Source organism: Quercus suber, unplaced genomic scaffold (genome assembly GCF_002906115.3).
Source record: "Quercus suber isolate HL8 unplaced genomic scaffold, Cork oak 2.0 scaffold_355, whole genome shotgun sequence".
In the NCBI taxonomy this organism is placed as follows: Eukaryota; Viridiplantae; Streptophyta; class Magnoliopsida; order Fagales; family Fagaceae; genus Quercus; species Quercus suber.
In genome coordinates, this window is record NW_027069807.1 from 623,499 (window position 1) to 641,037 (window position 17,539).

The following is a 17,539-nucleotide window of genomic DNA, read 5'->3' on the forward strand; positions in this document are numbered from 1 at the left end:
TTCACAAACAGTACACGGATCCAAACTAATATGTGGTTTCAGAGTCAGTGGTCCCTACACTTCGCCACTTTTTGTTTTCTCTACCAGAGGAAGCACTCATATATTCTCTCCTAGAAGTGACTCTCTCAGAAAGAGTGATTGATAGAGTGACTGGTGATTGTCTGATTAAAATAGTAAAGAGCAATGAATGTGATCCACCCGACGGTGCACCCAATAGAGGTGCCACCGGTGACCGACGCCGCCAATAATGCGATACCCAGAGGGAGGATGAAGGATATGCAGGGAACTCCCGGTACTCCCGGTGGCCTTGCTCTCCGCTTCTTTCAGTTCGCTTTCGCACTCGTCTCACTCTGCGTCATGGCCACCACTATTGACTTCCCTTCCGTCACCGCCTTCCGGTAACACTAAATCATTTCTATTCTTTCTTTGATTTTGATTTTGATTTTTGCTTTTGGTTAGAGAATTGGGCACTGGGTCTTCTTAGGAATTTTTGTGGTTAATTTCTCTTATTTATATAATAATAACATAGTATTCCATTTCTTTGGGATAAATAAAACAATTGCTTATTGTTAGTTATTGTTACAATTTTTTTTTTTTTTTAAATACTATATAGTAATTTGGAGATTAGGTATAGTACTCAGATGGGGCAGTTAATTGCATTATAGGACAGAGCTACTGGCGCTAAATTTAGTCAAAGGCCCCTGATGAAGAAATATTGCAGCTAACATCTTAGTTTTTATTTTATTTATTTTTAGACACGTACCCAATGGGTCTTGAACCCCGACCTCACCCTTCACCTAGAACTTATAACACGAGGATCAGTGGATTCATATTATTTCTGACTTTAGTGTTTGAAAGTTGGCTTCTGAAGCAACCCGTTAGTTTAAAAACACAATTTTTGTAATTCTGTGCAAGATGATCATATCATATGTGGTTTTAGTTTTTGAGTATATAGGTGGTTTTTGCTGTGGCAGATATCTTGTTGCCGCTGTCAGCTTGCAAAGCTTATGGAGCCTCACTCTTGCCATACTTGATGCATATGCAATTCTAGTGAGGCGCCGTTTCCGACATCGCAGGGTTGTCAGCTTGTTTGCCATTGGTGATGGGGTAAGAAAATTTTTCGCTGGGGATTTAATAAATTTGAGCTGTTACTACTGTGTTAAGTAAAGCATGCCACGGTTGAGTAGCTTGTCAAATTTTGTAAAATTTTGGATAGTGGCTATTTTAAATGTTTTATTTTTACTGTTGCCAGCCTGTGTTACCCAAATTTTCTTCCCTGCACCCATACTTGTGTTGAAAAACATGAAATGGAGTGATTTGTATGCTGATTAATTGATTCTTTACCTAGTTTATGATTTAATGGAAAAGCAAGGAGTGAAAGCTATGGTTCTTTCGTTTGTGTCTGTACGGGTTTCCATATCCAAGGCCTACCCTTGGAGAGTTAAAGGTTTTCTATTCAATTCGTTGTTCATGCCTATCTACCACACAACGTGCTAACCTTTTCTAGGTGTTAGAATAATGTGGTTAAATGATTAAATTTAACATTTCTTAACAACTTAAGCTTTTAAGATGAGTGGTAATTATCAATAGGTAAACTTGGCATCAGCTGGATTTTGATCAACCAAAAAGATCATGTCATCCTTGCCTTCTTTCTTTTCTTTTTTGATAAGTATACTATCCTTGCGTTCTCCAGATCTTTTGGTTTATATGGCACTAATTAGGTGGAATTGGAGCTCTCTTGATGGGCTTAGGGGAACCATCTTGTTTGGCAATGATTTTTGATATTCTAGAGCATTCTTTTTCCTTTCAATATTATTTGTGAAAATAAAAAATAATGTTTTAGTGTTCTAAATATCATTGTCAAATGAGATAGTTCCAATCTATATAAATGGATTAAAGTTTGAAGAGCCATTAATGATTATCCAATCTTTCAAGGAAGCTGTTGACGTTGCTAGAACTGCGGAACCTGCTTCTTCTTGGTCCCCCTAGAAAGTTAGACAAATATAGTGTTTCTGTTGGTTTATGAATTTGGAGGAGAATAGTGAGGATAGTGTGACTCAGTGGTGGTATGTTGGGCCAGTCTTCACCTTTTGTGATACCTTTAGCTTTATTCCTTTGTCTTGCTTTGCTTGGAGAAAATCTATCCTTATCTATTTCTTCTCCTCTTTTAATAATTATGTTTTCTGGTTAAGAAAAAACTGTTTGTGACATGAAATATTTTTATCAGGCAGACCCTTAACATTTTTTATTCAGAGGTTCTGCCTAACCTCTTCTTATGTAATGGAAGCAAGACTGGCGAAGGATCATTTCCTCCAATGTGAGAATTGAGAAGTAGGAAAGTAGTTTTGATTATTATGATCCTAACACTATGCCAGACTTTTTTTTTTCTTCTTTCTTTTTTTTCGGTCTCTCTCCTAAAAATTGCTTTAACTGTCCAACTTGTCAAGGAAACTAGACACAGTGATAAATAGATGTAAAATTGATTTGCTTGATTGATAATCTAATCCATACTTAAGTTTCTTATGTTACTAAGTGATGTTCTTTGGCCCTATTCAAATAAAACTGTATTATTTGCCAGAAAGTCATTAGCGGAACTTTTACTTGTTAGATTCATGAACCAGTTGTATAATATATAGACACATGTTTTTTGGCATATAATAATCTGTTTTATTTATTTTCCAATCTGAAATATCATTTTCTTTTCCTTATCCTTCCTTTTTTTAACTGCAGATCACTTCCACACTTACATTTACTGCGGCTTGTGCATCGGCTGGTATCACTGTACTTATTGGCAATGATCTGAATGATTGTGCACGAAACCATTGCACTAGATTTGAGACCGCAACAGCCATGGCATTTATGAGTTGGTTTGCTGTCTCACCATCTTTTTTATTGAATTTCTGGACATTAGCATCCAAATAAAAGACATGGCATTCTGTGTTTTGCTATGATCACTGAGGGTTGGTTCGTCAAGTTCTACGGGTGATGTAATTTTTGATCCATTACTTTTGTAAATTATGTAGCTCGGCCTAAAGCTTTATTATCTTCTTCTATTTGTATTTTTATTTTTTTCTAACTGCCTTAAGCTGTATTATCGCATTAAAGATTTGGAGTAAAATATATTTGAAGGCAGAATATCAATAGGCTGAGTGTTTGAAGAGTTTATTATAATGAAATATCAGATTTGCAGGTTCTTTGAGGCTTAAGAATCTTAATTATCTACCACCACACACCCTTGGTACGATGATCACTCTACAAGTATAAGTGCTTGTGAGGTGTGGGGGGCAAGGGCTGGGGTTCAAATTTTCAGGAGGGAACTTCACACACATATACACTTAAATCAGGCAAGAGTAGAAATTCTATCTTGTAAAAAAAAATATTTCAATTATCTCATGCATGTATAGTTTGTAGTTATATACTTGAATTGATGCAAACCAAACTGGGATTTGTTTAGTGGAGTTATGACAATTGGCATCCATAATTTGATGAATTCATCGCTTCTGTTTAATTAAGAAAATATCATCAATCTCAAGCATGTACTGAAGCCATAAAGACAATGAATGTTAAGTTGCTCATGTTTCATGAGAGAAATTCTATCTTGTAAAAAAAGAAAAAAAAAATCTCAATTATCTCATGCATGTATAGTTTGTAGTTATATACTCAAATTGATGCAAACCAAACTGGGATCTGTTTAGTGGAGTTATGACAATTGGCATCCATAATTTGATGAATTCATTGCTTCTGTTTAATTAAGAAAATATCATCAATCTCAAGCATGTACTGAAGCCATAAAGACAATGAATGTTGAGTTGCTCATGTTTCATGAGAGAGCATATAGGTTGATCATCGTTTGCTATGCCATTATGGAAAAGTACTAGCCTACCAGGTGTCAATTTTCTAATTTCAAGGCCTCTTCAAAGTTCTCATCCAGCAGATGTGGAAAGGCTTCAAATGAATTTTAAGTTAGAATTCGACTTCTCTCTACTCATAGGCGGTAAGGTACCCTACCCAATATAACTTTTTCTTTTGGCTTTCCTACCCAATGTAACTACCCCAATGGTTCTATTGGTGGCACGTTGATGGCTATGTTTTGGAACCATTTAATGAGTGACAGTGAGCCGATCTAAAGGTGATGGCAGAACATATTGGTGACATTAATGGTGGTCCCTTAATATTGCACCTGATTAAATAACAGTAAAGGGTTGAAATTGAAATTTAGAAAACGCAACTTTTAATCTTAACTATTAAATTAAAAAATATTATTAAAAAGTTAAAGTTATAGTTAAAAAGTTAAAAATGTAAAAAAATTTGTGAAGGAAATGAAGTAATTGCATGGTTAAATTGCATATAGCAATTGCCCCGAATCTCAATCTGCAATTATATTGAGGAATGTCAACCATTGGTCCAAGTCACCAAGACTAGAGGCACCATCAACCCTACTGTGGGTCAATCAACCTCAGTGATCGCGGTGGTTGCAAGAGATTGGAGAAGGAAATGATATTTGTTTGCTCCAAAAAAGCAAACACCAACTTCCCTCTCTAGGCATGAGGCTCTGAGATGGGAAGTCTTTCTTGCACTACGTTTAGATGCTCAAACCATAACCTTTGAAGGAGATTGTTGTAGACGACTAAATTTCTAGTTCGAAATAAATCAAACAAGTAAAATAGTTGCACAAATGCGAATTTGTATTGATGATTGTGTGGTACAATTCTCTGCGATTACAAAAGAGTGATCCTCTGATTTGATCTCCTTGCAAGACTTATTGATTTGGATTTGTGGTAATGTGATTGTGACTTGAACACAAAATATCCTTCAATTTGGTTGAGGGATGGATCGAAGATTGCTGAAACGGAATTACAATGAATCTCCGGCTATGAGCTTTTAACTGCAGATCACTTCCACACTTACATTTACTGCGGCTTGTGCATCGGCTGGTATCACTGTACTTATTGGCAATGATCTGAATGATTGTGCACGAAACCATTGCACTAGATTTGAGACCGCAACAGCCATGGCATTTATGAGTTGGTTTGCTGTCTCACCATCTTTTTTATTGAATTTCTGGACATTAGCATCCAAATAAAAGACATGGCATTCTGTGTTTTGCTATGATCACTGAGGGTTGGTTCGTCAAGTTCTACGGGTGATGTAATTTTTGATCCATTACTTTTGTAAATTATGTAGCTTGGCCTAAAGCTTTATTATCTTCTTCTATTTGTATTTTTATTTTTTTCTAACTGCCTTAAGCTGTATTATCGCATCAAAGATTTGGAGTAAAATATATTTGAAGGCAGAATATCAATAGGCTGAGTGTTTGAAGAGTTTATTATAATGAAATATCAGATTTGCAGGTTCTTTGAGGCTTAAGAATCTTAATTATATACCACCGCACACCTTTAGTGTGATGATCACTCCACAAATACAAGTGCTTGTGAAGTGTAGCGGGCAAGGGCTGGGGTTCAAGTCTCCAGGAGAGAGCTTTACACACATATACACTTAGATCAGACAAGAATAGAAATTCTATCTTGTAAAAAAAAATATTTCAATTATCTCATGCACGTATAGTTTGTAGTTATATACTTGAATTGATGCAAACCAAACTGGGGTTTGTTTAGTGGAGTTATGACAATTGGCATCCATAATTTGATGAATTCATCGCTTCTGTTTAATTAAGAAAATATCATCAATCTCAAGCATTTACTGAAGCCATAAAGACAATAAATGTTAAGTTGCTCATGTTTCATGAGAGAAATTCTATCTTGTAAAAAAAAAAAAAAAAATCTCAATTATCTCATGCATGTATAGTTTGTAGTTATATACTCAAATTGATGCAAACCAAACTGGGATCTGTTTAGTGGAGTTATGACAATTGGCATCCATAGTTTGATGAATTCATTGCTTCTGTTTAATTAAGAAAATATCATCAATCTCAAGCATGTACTGAAGCCATACAGACAATGAATGTTGAGTTGCTCATGTTTCATGAGAGAGCATATAGGTTGATCATCGTTTGCTATGCCATTATGGAAAAGTACTAGCCTACTAGGTGTCAATGTAATCATTTTTTCTAATTTCAAGGCCTCTTCAAAGTTCTCATCCAGCAGATGTGGAAAGGCTTCAAATGAATTGTAAGTTAGAATTCGACTTCTCTCTACTCATAGGCGGGAACGCTCCCTACCCAATATAACTTTTTTTTTGGCTTTCCTACCCAATATAACTACCCCAATGGTTCTATTGGTGGCACGTTGATGGCTATGTTTTGGAACCATTTAATGAGTGACAGTGAGCTGATCTAAAGGTCATGGCAGAACATATTGGTGACATTAATGGTGGTCCCTTAATATTGCACCTGATTAAATAACAGTAAAGGGTTGAAATTGAAATTTAGAAAAGGCAACTTTTAACCTTAACCATTAAATTAAAAAATATTATTTAAAAGTTAAAGTTATAGTTAAAAAGTTAAAAATGTAAAAAAATTTGTGAAGGAAATGAAGTAATTGCATGGTTAAATTGCATATAACAATTGCCCCGGATCTCAATCTGCAATTATGTTGAGGAGTGTCAACCATTGGTCCAAGTCACCAAGACTAGAGGCACCATCAACCCTACTGTGGGTCAATCAACCTCAGTGATCGCGGTGGTTGCAAGAGACTGGAGAAGGAAATGATATTTGTTTGCTCCAAAAAAGCAAACACCAACTTCCCTCTCTAGGCATGAGGCTCTGAGATGGGAAGTCTTTCTTGCACTACGTTTAGATGCTCAAACCATAACCTTTGAAGGAGATTGTAAAAACTGTTTCACAATAGTATATAATCTTGGTTCAAAAATATCATGGAGGATCAAAAAAATTATGCAAAAGTTTAGTACTATCATGGAGACCCGTTTAACTGTCGTGGCTTGCTAGGTTCCTAGGGAAGCAAATATGGCAGCTCATTCCTTAGCAAAACGGTCAATGCAAAATAAGTATGTTGGAACTTTTGACTATTGTAATTGCCCCCCCCGGTTTTGGTTATATAATCAAGGATGAGGCTAACGTTCCTCGGTTCCTCCTATTTTGTAGTTCTCTATTTTCATTATAAAATCTTGTTGTTTATTTATAATAAAAAAAAATTATTAAGAACTGAATTATCTTTTCAGCATTATGAAGTTGTAAACGATTAAGGAGATTACCAAAATATATGTAAACAATAGAAGAGGGGAAGAGGGGGGGGGGGGGGTGGGGGGGGGGTGGATATGAATGATGTAAAGAAAGTATTTCTTCTCGAGTTCTTCGACAACAATAGACTTATATTGGATTATAGTGCTCTATAGTTCTTCTGAGAATACTAAGTATTTTTAACATATATATGGTGAACGGTTTTAGACCCCTTAAAACAACCAGATTGGTTAACCTAGATTAATTAGCCAAGTTGTTACTTAGTCAAATTATGCAATTCTAGATTAAAGCAATCAAATAATCATATCAAAATAATAAAACAGCGGAATAGTAAAAGATACAATGATATGATCACCCAAGAAACCACACAGTAAAAACCTGGGGAGGATTTGACCTAGCTATCCTCAAGGTAAACCTGAATCCACTATGCGAAAGAATCGAAATTCATACAGAAGGACTACAAGCTCCCTGCTTGACTTCCTAATGCTACCCACCAGTAGAACTTACTGACACGACCACGTGCAAGCTTCGAATCCACGGACTCCTTCTTTCTTGAATTCTTCAATCAGCTACAAGCACCCACGCTTGATATTATTTAAGCTTCAATGGTAGCAACCAAGTTGATCATCAAGATTTACACAAAACAACAATGTATGAGTAACAATACAACTGGAGCAACACTAAAAACGTGGCTAGGGTTTTACCTTATATACCTAGAGTAAATACATAAAACCCTAAACGTTTAATGAGTTAGGGCTGAGTTGAAAATTCTGCAGAAAACGAAATCTGGTCGATCTTCGATCGATCGAATCTATTCTTCGATCAATCGAGCCAGACCAAAATGCCCCAATGCATCTGCAGTCTCTCGATTTCAACTTTACAATAATTAAACAACTTTTAGTACACTATAACAAGACTAAACATATTATTTTAATCATGGTTTGCCAATATTACAAATTAGAGTTCTAAATACATAAATTCCTAAACCTTTAGAACCTAACATATGGGGAGATGGGAGAAGGTCTTAAAGAAACTGGCAGTGGTGTATATTCAAAATGGTCTAACTCTTGAATACACAGCACAAATTTTAAACCTTTTTAACTCACACTTATTTTCCAATGTAGGATTAACCCATTGTTTTTTTTTTTAGAATACTAAGTATTTTTAACAGACACACACAGGGAGAGTGAAGAAAGTCTTAAAGAAACTGACAGTGTACATCTATTCAAAATGAAGTATTGAATTTTATTATGTTATCAACATTGAAAAAAACAATAACTAGTATTATTTACAATATATTGAGATTAATGATAGACGTAACAAAATAGGTTCGTGTTTTGGGAGTTTGGCCCAACTAAAAAAGTTGTCCAATTTGAAAACAATTTCAAGTTGATTAGGGAAATTAACTTCAAGAGGCATAAAACAATTTACATGTTACATAAATTTTATGCCTAAAATGTCTTTTAAGTAATTTTCACAAGCATAAACCAAACTTAAAAAAAAAAAATTGTTTTAACTAAAATAAATAAATGTTTTACCTATTTTCTCATATTAGTTTAAAAACATTACAAAAATAGTAAATGAGCTACATAATTTTATTACTACTATATTTCTCATCCATGATGTGGTGATTAAAGAGACCATCATTATATAATTTTAGTCACATAACTTATTTAAATAATATACACGAATAGTATCTAATAAATTATCACATAATGAGTTAAAAATATAACTTCAAACATGTTTAGAGCTCTAAACATTATCCTGATATAAAATTTCATAAAAGTTTATGGCAAAGCCATATTTTTTTCACGTATATATTCCTTTTGGGAAAAATTTGCTAAACAACAACTTTTTAGAAAAATATTAGATATATAGCAGGCGGCTGAAAGTATTTAGTAAGTTGGAACCAAAATCAAGTTTCACAAACTTGATTTACTCTTGCATTCATCTGGATTTAAAAAAAAAAAAAAAAAAAAACACACACACACACACACNTGTTTCACAAACTCGATTTACTCTTGCATCATCTGACCTGGATTAAAAAAAAAAAAATAATAATAACATTTAACTCAAGTTCCTCTTATATTTATTTTCCTAGCTTGGAACTTGAGTCTTCTAGACTCGAGTTCCTTGCAAGTATTTTTTTTTTTTTTAAATGGAACTACACTCGAGTTTCATGGGTTTTTTTTTAAGTCACGTCAGATGAATTTAAGAGTAAATCAAGTTTAGAAAACTCAATTTTGGATTGAAACTCGAATTTCAAAAACAATTCAACGAACTAAATAAATTCAAACGCGTGCTAATCACCAAATTTTTTTTTTCCCAAAAATGTATTACTTACCAAATTCCATCCTCTTCTGGATAAGTACGTACTATGTAGTATGTAGTGTGTACTACATAGGTCAATAGGTCATAGTTGTTCATAACTTCAGTCATACTAATTATTATTATATTGACCGGTGGGTATTCGCAGACACCGGTCCCTATAAAACCCGAGTCCAAAGATCGACGAAAATTCATCAAATCTTGGAAGCGGCGAAGGTATCCGCTTCTTGCTCTGCTCTGCTAGAGGTCACGATCTCTACGGGGCTCTTTCGGTCTTTAAAAAAAACCACGGCGAACTGGAAGAGCTCCTCTTCTTCCGCCGCCGAAACACAAAGAATCTATTATTATTAGGTTTTTTTTTTTTTTTTTATTAATCGGTGGTAGAGTTCAAAAATCACAAAGCCAGCCCAGCCATGTCCGGCAACCACCGCTCCTCTAGTGCTGCACTGAAAAACGGCCTCCCTCCCCAGGAACTCCTCGACGATCTCTGCAGGTCCGTACCAATCTCTTCTTTCTGATTCTTTAACTTGCTGTTTGGTTACCGGGAAAATTGCAAGAAAACTCTAGAATCTTCCGTTTAATAGACTATTTTCCAAATTTTCCTCTCTACCTTTCTCATTTCGGATTATTTAAATAAAAAAAAAAACATGTTGATTTGTTGAGACGAAAGTTTTAGGGCTTAGTTGATTTTTGTTACTTGATTGTGCCAAGATGAGCTATAATTTGTAGAACAAGTTTTGGAAACTGTGGATGATTAAGTGTTTTAGTTAAGCATTGGTCTAATTTTGATTGCAAAGAAAAAACTGAGGAAATTTGTAGTTATTTTGTGGTTTGGATAGTTAGAAAATCATCAACTCAACTTAGAACCCATCCTAACTAAGTGGGAAACCGTAGGTGATTAGGTCGTCCAATTTAGTTAAGTAATTTTATTGGTCAATGTAGGTTTCGGTTTTAAGATTCTGCGGGGTAGTATCACGTGAACTATCATTTGTTGCTGCCTAAGTGGAAAGATGAAAGGTTGAAGTCTTTTCGGTCGATATGGCAATGTTACAAGAATGGATGTTTAAGTCGGGTTAAATTGACGGGAGTGTGCTTGTTTAAATATCTATCACTTTGTAATTTGTGCTTAGAGTTCTTTGGATAAATTTCTATCACTAATTATAATTTTTGTTCAAGTTCAATGTGATTATATGCTAAATTGATGATAGCAAGTTCATCATGTTGTTGCATTGATGGATTGAGAAATTTTCAGCCACCACAATTCTGAAACCCTTCTGTGAGAACTGAGAATTGAACTATCTATGATTGTTTTGACATAATTTTATGGTATATTTTTATGTAAATGTTGGGATACACAAGTATTCCTGTTATGGTTGCAGAAAAACGGGTTTTACTTTCATTTTAGGCTGATATCTTATAATTTCTAAATTTGAAATATATGGGATTGGGAACCATTTACCTCCCCTCCTCATGTTTTGTTTGTAATATTTTTACACCTGCTTTCTTCTATTTCTAAACCTTCTTCTACCAATTTTCTGCAGTCGGTTTGTTTTAAATGTGCCAAAAGAAGACCTCCAGTCATTTGAGAGAATTTTGTTTCTCGTGGAGTATGCACATTGGTTCTATGAAGACAATTCAGTGGAAAAAAATCCATCGCTGAAGTCATTCACTCTGAAGGAGTTCACTTCTTTATGTATCCTGTGCATCATCCCATTCCCTCCTCACGAGCTGCCCCCCCTCCCAAAATCATTTCCATGATATACTGTTATCTGCTAACCTACTGTTTGTTTGAATGCAATTCTATAACTTTGCATCTTCTGGTGGAATGAATTTTTACTGTACTAGAAAAGCCATATCAAGCTAAAGACAAATGCAACCTGTTTAGACTTCAAACATATTATCTTCATGTCACTCAATTATTACTGAATGCATGATTATGGTGTTTTTGTCATTCCCTCTATCTGGATACTTTCGTGGCCCACCTTGTTAGCTGTGGAATTGCAATTCACCATCAGCACATGCAGAAAAAGGCATGCCTGTGTGTACATGCACACATGCATGGACAGACACATAAATAAGCACTCATTCACACGTGCTCAGTCTACCTTGTAATATGACACTGCCATTTGATTATGTGGCATCCACAACGTGAAGGAAGCATTCTTATTCTTAATAGTCTGATATCTTAGGCCAAGTATTACATTTCTATTATATGATCACAAAATTTCAGTGGTATTCTATTCTAAACATAAACGGGAAAAACCCGTATCGGTTGTTCCTCCTGCTCTAAAGATCAAAAAGTTGTATGATGGTTTGTGGCTTATCAAAAAAATTTAAAAAAAAAATTTGTATGATGGTTTCTGTGGTCTTTTTGCTAATTTGAAGATAAAGAAAATAGCTAATCCTATGTGTGTGTGTGTGTGTATATATATGTATGTATATATTCTCCATCTTTGTGAATGTATAATTTTCTTTCCTTAATATATTGTAGTATTCAACAGATGTGACGTCCTAAAACCTTATGTTGCCCATTTGGATGACATATTTAAGGACTTCACTTCCTACAAGGTTCGAGTTCCTGTAACTGGGGCAATCATTTTGGATGAGACCTATGAACGGGTATGTCTCTTTGGGATGAAATCTATAACTCATACTCATCTTGGGCCTTTTTTATTTAGTAAAGTTGTTATATATATGCCAAAAGCCTTGTAGCTTAGCTACCACCTCTTGGTGTATCCAACCGAGGCGTCTAGGTTTCAAATCCCCCCTCCCCCATTGTAGCTATCAAGTTATCAACAAAAATAGTTGCTATATGTTTGTGTGAGTGTGTGTGTGTGTTTTTAGCTAATAATATATATATTTTTTAAATTTATTTTTTATAAATTAGTTTAACTTAGAGATGGCGATTATATAATGTTGGGGTGGTATGAAAATGTGTGATTATGTATTGATACATGTCTACCATCTACCTTCACTAGTTCCTGTCTCCATTGAGTTCTTCCATTGGATAATCTTATTGGAGTTATCTGGTTTAATGATTTAGTTAGAATTGTATGTAAGATTTAACTTTACTCTTGTTCATGCTATTGACAGTGTGTGCTAGTGAAGGGTTGGAAAGGGTCAAGCTGGAGTTTTCCACGAGGCAAAAAGAGCAAAGATGAGGAAGACCACGCATGTGCCATCAGAGAAGTAAGCTTCTTTCTTATGGCATATTTCGTACACCTGATTCTTTTATGTTGGTTTTTAAGTCGAGTTTAGACACTAATTTCTGCTGACTTGAATCATTTCATTGCTAACAAAGTTGTACATGTGATAGCGTTGTTGTAATGGGGGGGTGGTGGGATGATAACAACCTTCTCTTTTGAGAGACATCAGACATGAAAGAAGAAAAAATATAAATATTTTCCGTTTTTTCTTTTAAAACATTCTCTGGAGGCTGGAGCATTTCCCATGTGATTCTTTAACCTACAATGTATAGTATGAAGCAAAGTTTACGAGTTCTTTATTACACTTTAGTTTTCTTAATCCTTCTATGGGATAACACAACTTTTTGCCATTAATATTTAGATTGTGACATACTTATTGTAAAGATGTGCGCTAGGGAGCTTGGTACAGTTTGGTTGGGGTTCAGGGGGTTCTTTTGGGCTGAACTGAACCTTAATGAGGTAATAATCAGATCCTAGGATTCTTATTAAAAAAAATAAAATCAGATTGTAGGATCGAAAAATAAAAGCCTTTACAAACAGCCTCTATGATACATAATAAAAGGAAAAGTGTATACTTATCCAAAAAAAAAAAGAAGAAGGGAGAAGTGAATAAAAAGAAATTTACTAGTGAAACAATGGCGAGGGCAGTGAGGGAATTTGAAAGAGAGAGGGGTTTCACATTTAAGGGCGAGTAAAACAAGTCCTTAACAAACAGCCCTTAAGACAGGGACAATGGATACATAAAGTAAAACAAGTCCTTAACAAACAGCCCTTAAGACACAATAAAAGTATATATAAAAAAGGTGAATAAAATGAAATTTAGCACTGAGGGGATGACAGGAGAGAGAGAGAGAGAGAGAGAGATGTAAGAGCTAGAAAGAAATAAAATGAGGGCTGTGGGCGAGGGGGGATTTAGATTAGGATAAAAAGTTTTTATAAAATGTTGAAAGGACTATACTATGGAAATACACCCCTCCCGGAATTTTTTTTTTAAATATATAGAAGCTTTGGCTGGTTTTGGGGTGGAAATTTCCAAAATCAAGATCAAAGTAAAAACCAAAACAGAAAAAAAATGAAAACCTAAAACTTAACCTACTGAAACCAAGAAATTTGGTTTGTCAGTTCAGTACACACCATTTTTGGTTTATTGTTTTTATTTATTTATTTTGTTTTTGTGGCCCTAATGTGTGCTCAATGATGATAACCAATTTGGATTTTGTAGTGCTTTGTTTCAAATTTTTATTTATTTATTTTTAAATGAAACAATTGATTCACTACATTTTTTGTCCTACTAGCTTAGAAAACCAGTTTCTGATTAAATTTTCTCATAGAATGCCAATTATAGTTGGTAACCTAAATCTCTCTCTCTTTTTCCTCTTCCCCAAGATGCAGGCGTGCAATGCAGTCTTGCAGATATGAATGTTGACCCATTTGTTCTCTGTGTTGAATGCAGGTCCTGGAGGAAACAGGTTTTGATGTTTCCAACTTTCTTGACAAAGATGAATACATTGAGTCGATATTTGGACAGCAGCGAGTGCGGCTCTACATAATTGCTGGTGTGAAAGATGACACTTCCTTTGCTCCACTTACCAAAAAAGAGATCAGTGTATGTGATCATCTCCATAGATGTATTTATTCTTAATTTTTTGCTTAGCAAGACTGAGAGGGGAATAACCTAAAAGTTTCTTCTGCATAGAATTACACATTTCTTATTAATATGGAAGATTATATTCATGGTTTGGCCAAACTCTCCTGTTTCGAGGGGAGATCTTAAAAACTTCAGGTGGTGTGTGAAGGTGACCAGAACGCTTAATTCTTGCTTTGGGGAGTCATGAGAACTTGTACTTAAATTTTTGTTTTGGCTGTTGGGGGCATTGACCTGTCTTTTGCTTTTTCTTGCTTTGGGGTTACCACTTCCTGATTGTCATCCTCATTGTTATGGGGGTCTCCCTACATGATGTAGGTCAGAATACAGGGGTCTATTTTTTATCATTTATTTTTTATATTTTCTTGTAATTTTTGATAATTTTGAGTTAGGGTTGTTATTTCCTTGATTTGAGTGGCTTTTAATGTGTTACTAGTCAAATAAGGGTCCTTTTATGGTAGAGTTAGGGTTCTTAATCATTGTTAGACAGAATGTTATACCTAGTAGCCTGTGGATAATTGTAATGTTGAATGGCATGCTTTTTATGTTCTGCTTGCAGGAAATTGCATGGCAACGGCTTGATGAACTTCAGCCAGCAAATGACGATGTGATATCTCGTGGGATTACTGGCCTGAAGCTTTACATGGTGGCCCCCTTCTTGGCGTGAGTACTTATGTTCTATTATTTTGATTATTTCCTTTGGTGTTTTAACATCTTTGTCCAGTGCTTAAAAGATTCAATTTCTTCATGCAGATCTTTGAAATCATGGATTTCAACACATCAGTCCCCAATAGCTCCAAAACCTGACATGCCTCTCAAAGGTTTTCCCTCCCCTGTTCTCTTGAAAATGTGATAGCTTATAAACATCAGGTTATTATATGAATCTAACAAATGGATACTAGAGAAGGGAAAGAGGTGGGAAAAAAAAAAACAAAAAACAAAACAAAACATTGATGTTAATAAGACTAATAAACCTGAGCATCTTGGTCCTATTGGGCCCTTTTAGAACTAAAATGAGCTAAGCTTACAATAAAGAATATTGGATTGCCCTTTGTGGAAGATCTCAAGTTGGGAGGTGGAATTGAGTGATGATTTTAGGTTACTCTTTAGGATAAATTGATAATATTATTTTGTTGCAACTTCCAACTGAAGATGATTATTTCTATGGTAAGTTATTAGAGCTTTCCACTAGATTTGTTGAGAAATAATGGGGAAAATTTGAAAATATGGGAGTGAAATAAGCTATCCAAATCATAGTTCTCAAAATTGGACCGGACCGAACTGGGAGGTTGGACCATGAAAACTGGGAACCGAGATGAAAACTGGTTTTTTAAGCATAAAGAACTGGGCATATATGGCAATTCCGTGAACCCTTAAAACCGGGGTTGGACCGCACGAACCGGTGGCAAGAACCGTGTGGTCCAACCCCTTAGCATTTTTATTTTTTTTATTTTTTTTTATAAAAACAACTTAATACAATTTTATTCTACTTAATTAAATTATCCATCTCTTACAAGAAAAAAAAAAATTATAATTAAAATCCTTTAAAGATATTTAACTTTACTTCAAAAATTAATCATAAATTTTAATGTTTTCATAGTTTTTATTTTATTCTACTAACTTTCTTATTTAACTATTAAATATATGCTTGAAAGTCATTAAATTTCCCTCATATATATAGATATATTAGTCAATTTTGCTAGTTTTATAAATTTAATATCTATATTTAGGATTTAATTAATTATTAAATTAATTATGATGTTATTATAGTTCGACCTCAAAAACCTTAAACCTCTCTTTTTTACGGTTTAGTGAACGGTCCGGGTCTGAAAACCTTGATCCAAATTCCAGGTCGCTTTTTTAGTTCCAAGTTCTAATGAACCCTGTTGTGGGTGAGGTATTGTAGAATGTTGGAAAATGTAGCTAGAGGCCAAGACAAAGAACCACACCTGACACGTCAATGATGCTTGTCTGAATTGGTACTTTAGAGCATATAGGCACCCCAAGCCAAATGCTGAGTTTCTTGTACACGCCATCCTGCATTCCTGAAACGATGGGTTTCTTTGATTTTTTTTTTTTTTTTTGGTGAAACCCAGGCGATGTGATAGTTTTCTTGTGTGCTTTTGCTGATGATGAGCATTTTATGAATTTTGTTCAGGAATGTGTGTCTGGAAAGCAAAGAACAGTTCGACTGGGAATAGCAGCAGTAGCCCAATGATAATGGAGAGCCAGTCAACCAAACCTGAGCCTGATAACCCAGCACCTGGCAAGAGCTTCAGAAACTTTAGATTTGATACCTCATCCATCTTGCAAGCAATGGAAACTGCCTTTTCTGCTTGAAGTCCTTAGTAGTTTTTGTAAAGTGGTTCGAGTTTTACATATTTTGGTGAAACCCAGGCGATGTGATAGTTTTCTTGTGTGCTTTTGCTGATGATGAGCATTTTATGAATTTTGTTCAGGAATGTGTGTCTGGAAAGCAAAGAACAGTTCGACTGGGAATAGCAGCAGTAGCCCAATGATAATGGAGAGCCAGTCAACCAAACCTGAGCCTGATAACCCAGCACCTGGCAAGAGCTTCAGAAACTTTAGATTTGATACCTCATCCATCTTGCAAGCAATGGAAACTGCCTTTTCTGCTTGAAGTCCTTAGTAGTTTTTGTAAAGTGGTTCGAGTTTTACATAGCTGGGTTAGTTTCCACCGCGTCACCTGTATCATTACACATTCACCACCCTTCCTTCACGCAGGCTTCGTAGCTGTACCAGCTGTATATGTGTGTGTGTCAGATTTTCAGGTTTGGGTTGTATGTATATTTCTGTACAGAAGCCCTTTTCTGGCAAAATGATATTAGCTTCACTTTGTTCATCTTTGTTATCAGTAGAATTAAAGTCAACTTAGCAGTTCTTGTAATTTTCTTTGTTACAAGCTTCAGTGGGAGTATCTTGGATGGCAAAATTGTTGTTATAGAAAATATATATCCTGACTAATGCAGTAATGCCCTGCCATACTCAGAGAGTGAGGCACATGTATGGAGGGAGGATTTATATATCAAATGCGTAAATGGTATGGAACCAGACAATGTTAGGGAACATTAATAAGGGAACCATATTACATTTCCTTCTAGCCATGTCTTCACACTCTCACCCTTGTCTAACACAAATTCATTACACTTTGTAATGCCATGTCCTGAAAATGCTAACAACTCA

General features: G+C 35.1%; 2 protein-coding genes across 2 annotated transcripts; both read left to right on the plus strand.

The window, feature by feature from the left end:
- The first annotated feature begins 4 nt into the window (after window positions 1–4).
- LOC111991650 (CASP-like protein 5A2) lies at window positions 5–3,194 on the plus strand. Its single transcript, XM_065760166.1, has 3 exons — window positions 5–398; window positions 975–1,107; window positions 2,731–3,194. Exons 1-3 carry the CDS (start codon window positions 184–186, stop codon window positions 2,920–2,922), a joined length of 540 nt encoding a protein of 179 aa, XP_065616238.1. The 5' UTR covers window positions 5–183; the 3' UTR covers window positions 2,923–3,194.
- A 6,408-nt stretch (window positions 3,195–9,602) lies between these two features.
- On the plus strand, window positions 9,603–16,683 carry LOC111991648 (mRNA-decapping enzyme subunit 2). Its single transcript, XM_065760167.1, has 8 exons — window positions 9,603–9,977; window positions 11,026–11,177; window positions 11,976–12,103; window positions 12,578–12,673; window positions 14,144–14,296; window positions 14,895–14,998; window positions 15,089–15,156; window positions 16,494–16,683. Exons 1-8 carry the CDS (start codon window positions 9,898–9,900, stop codon window positions 16,673–16,675), a joined length of 963 nt encoding a protein of 320 aa, XP_065616239.1. The 5' UTR covers window positions 9,603–9,897; the 3' UTR covers window positions 16,676–16,683.
- The last annotated feature ends 856 nt before the right edge of the window (window positions 16,684–17,539 follow it).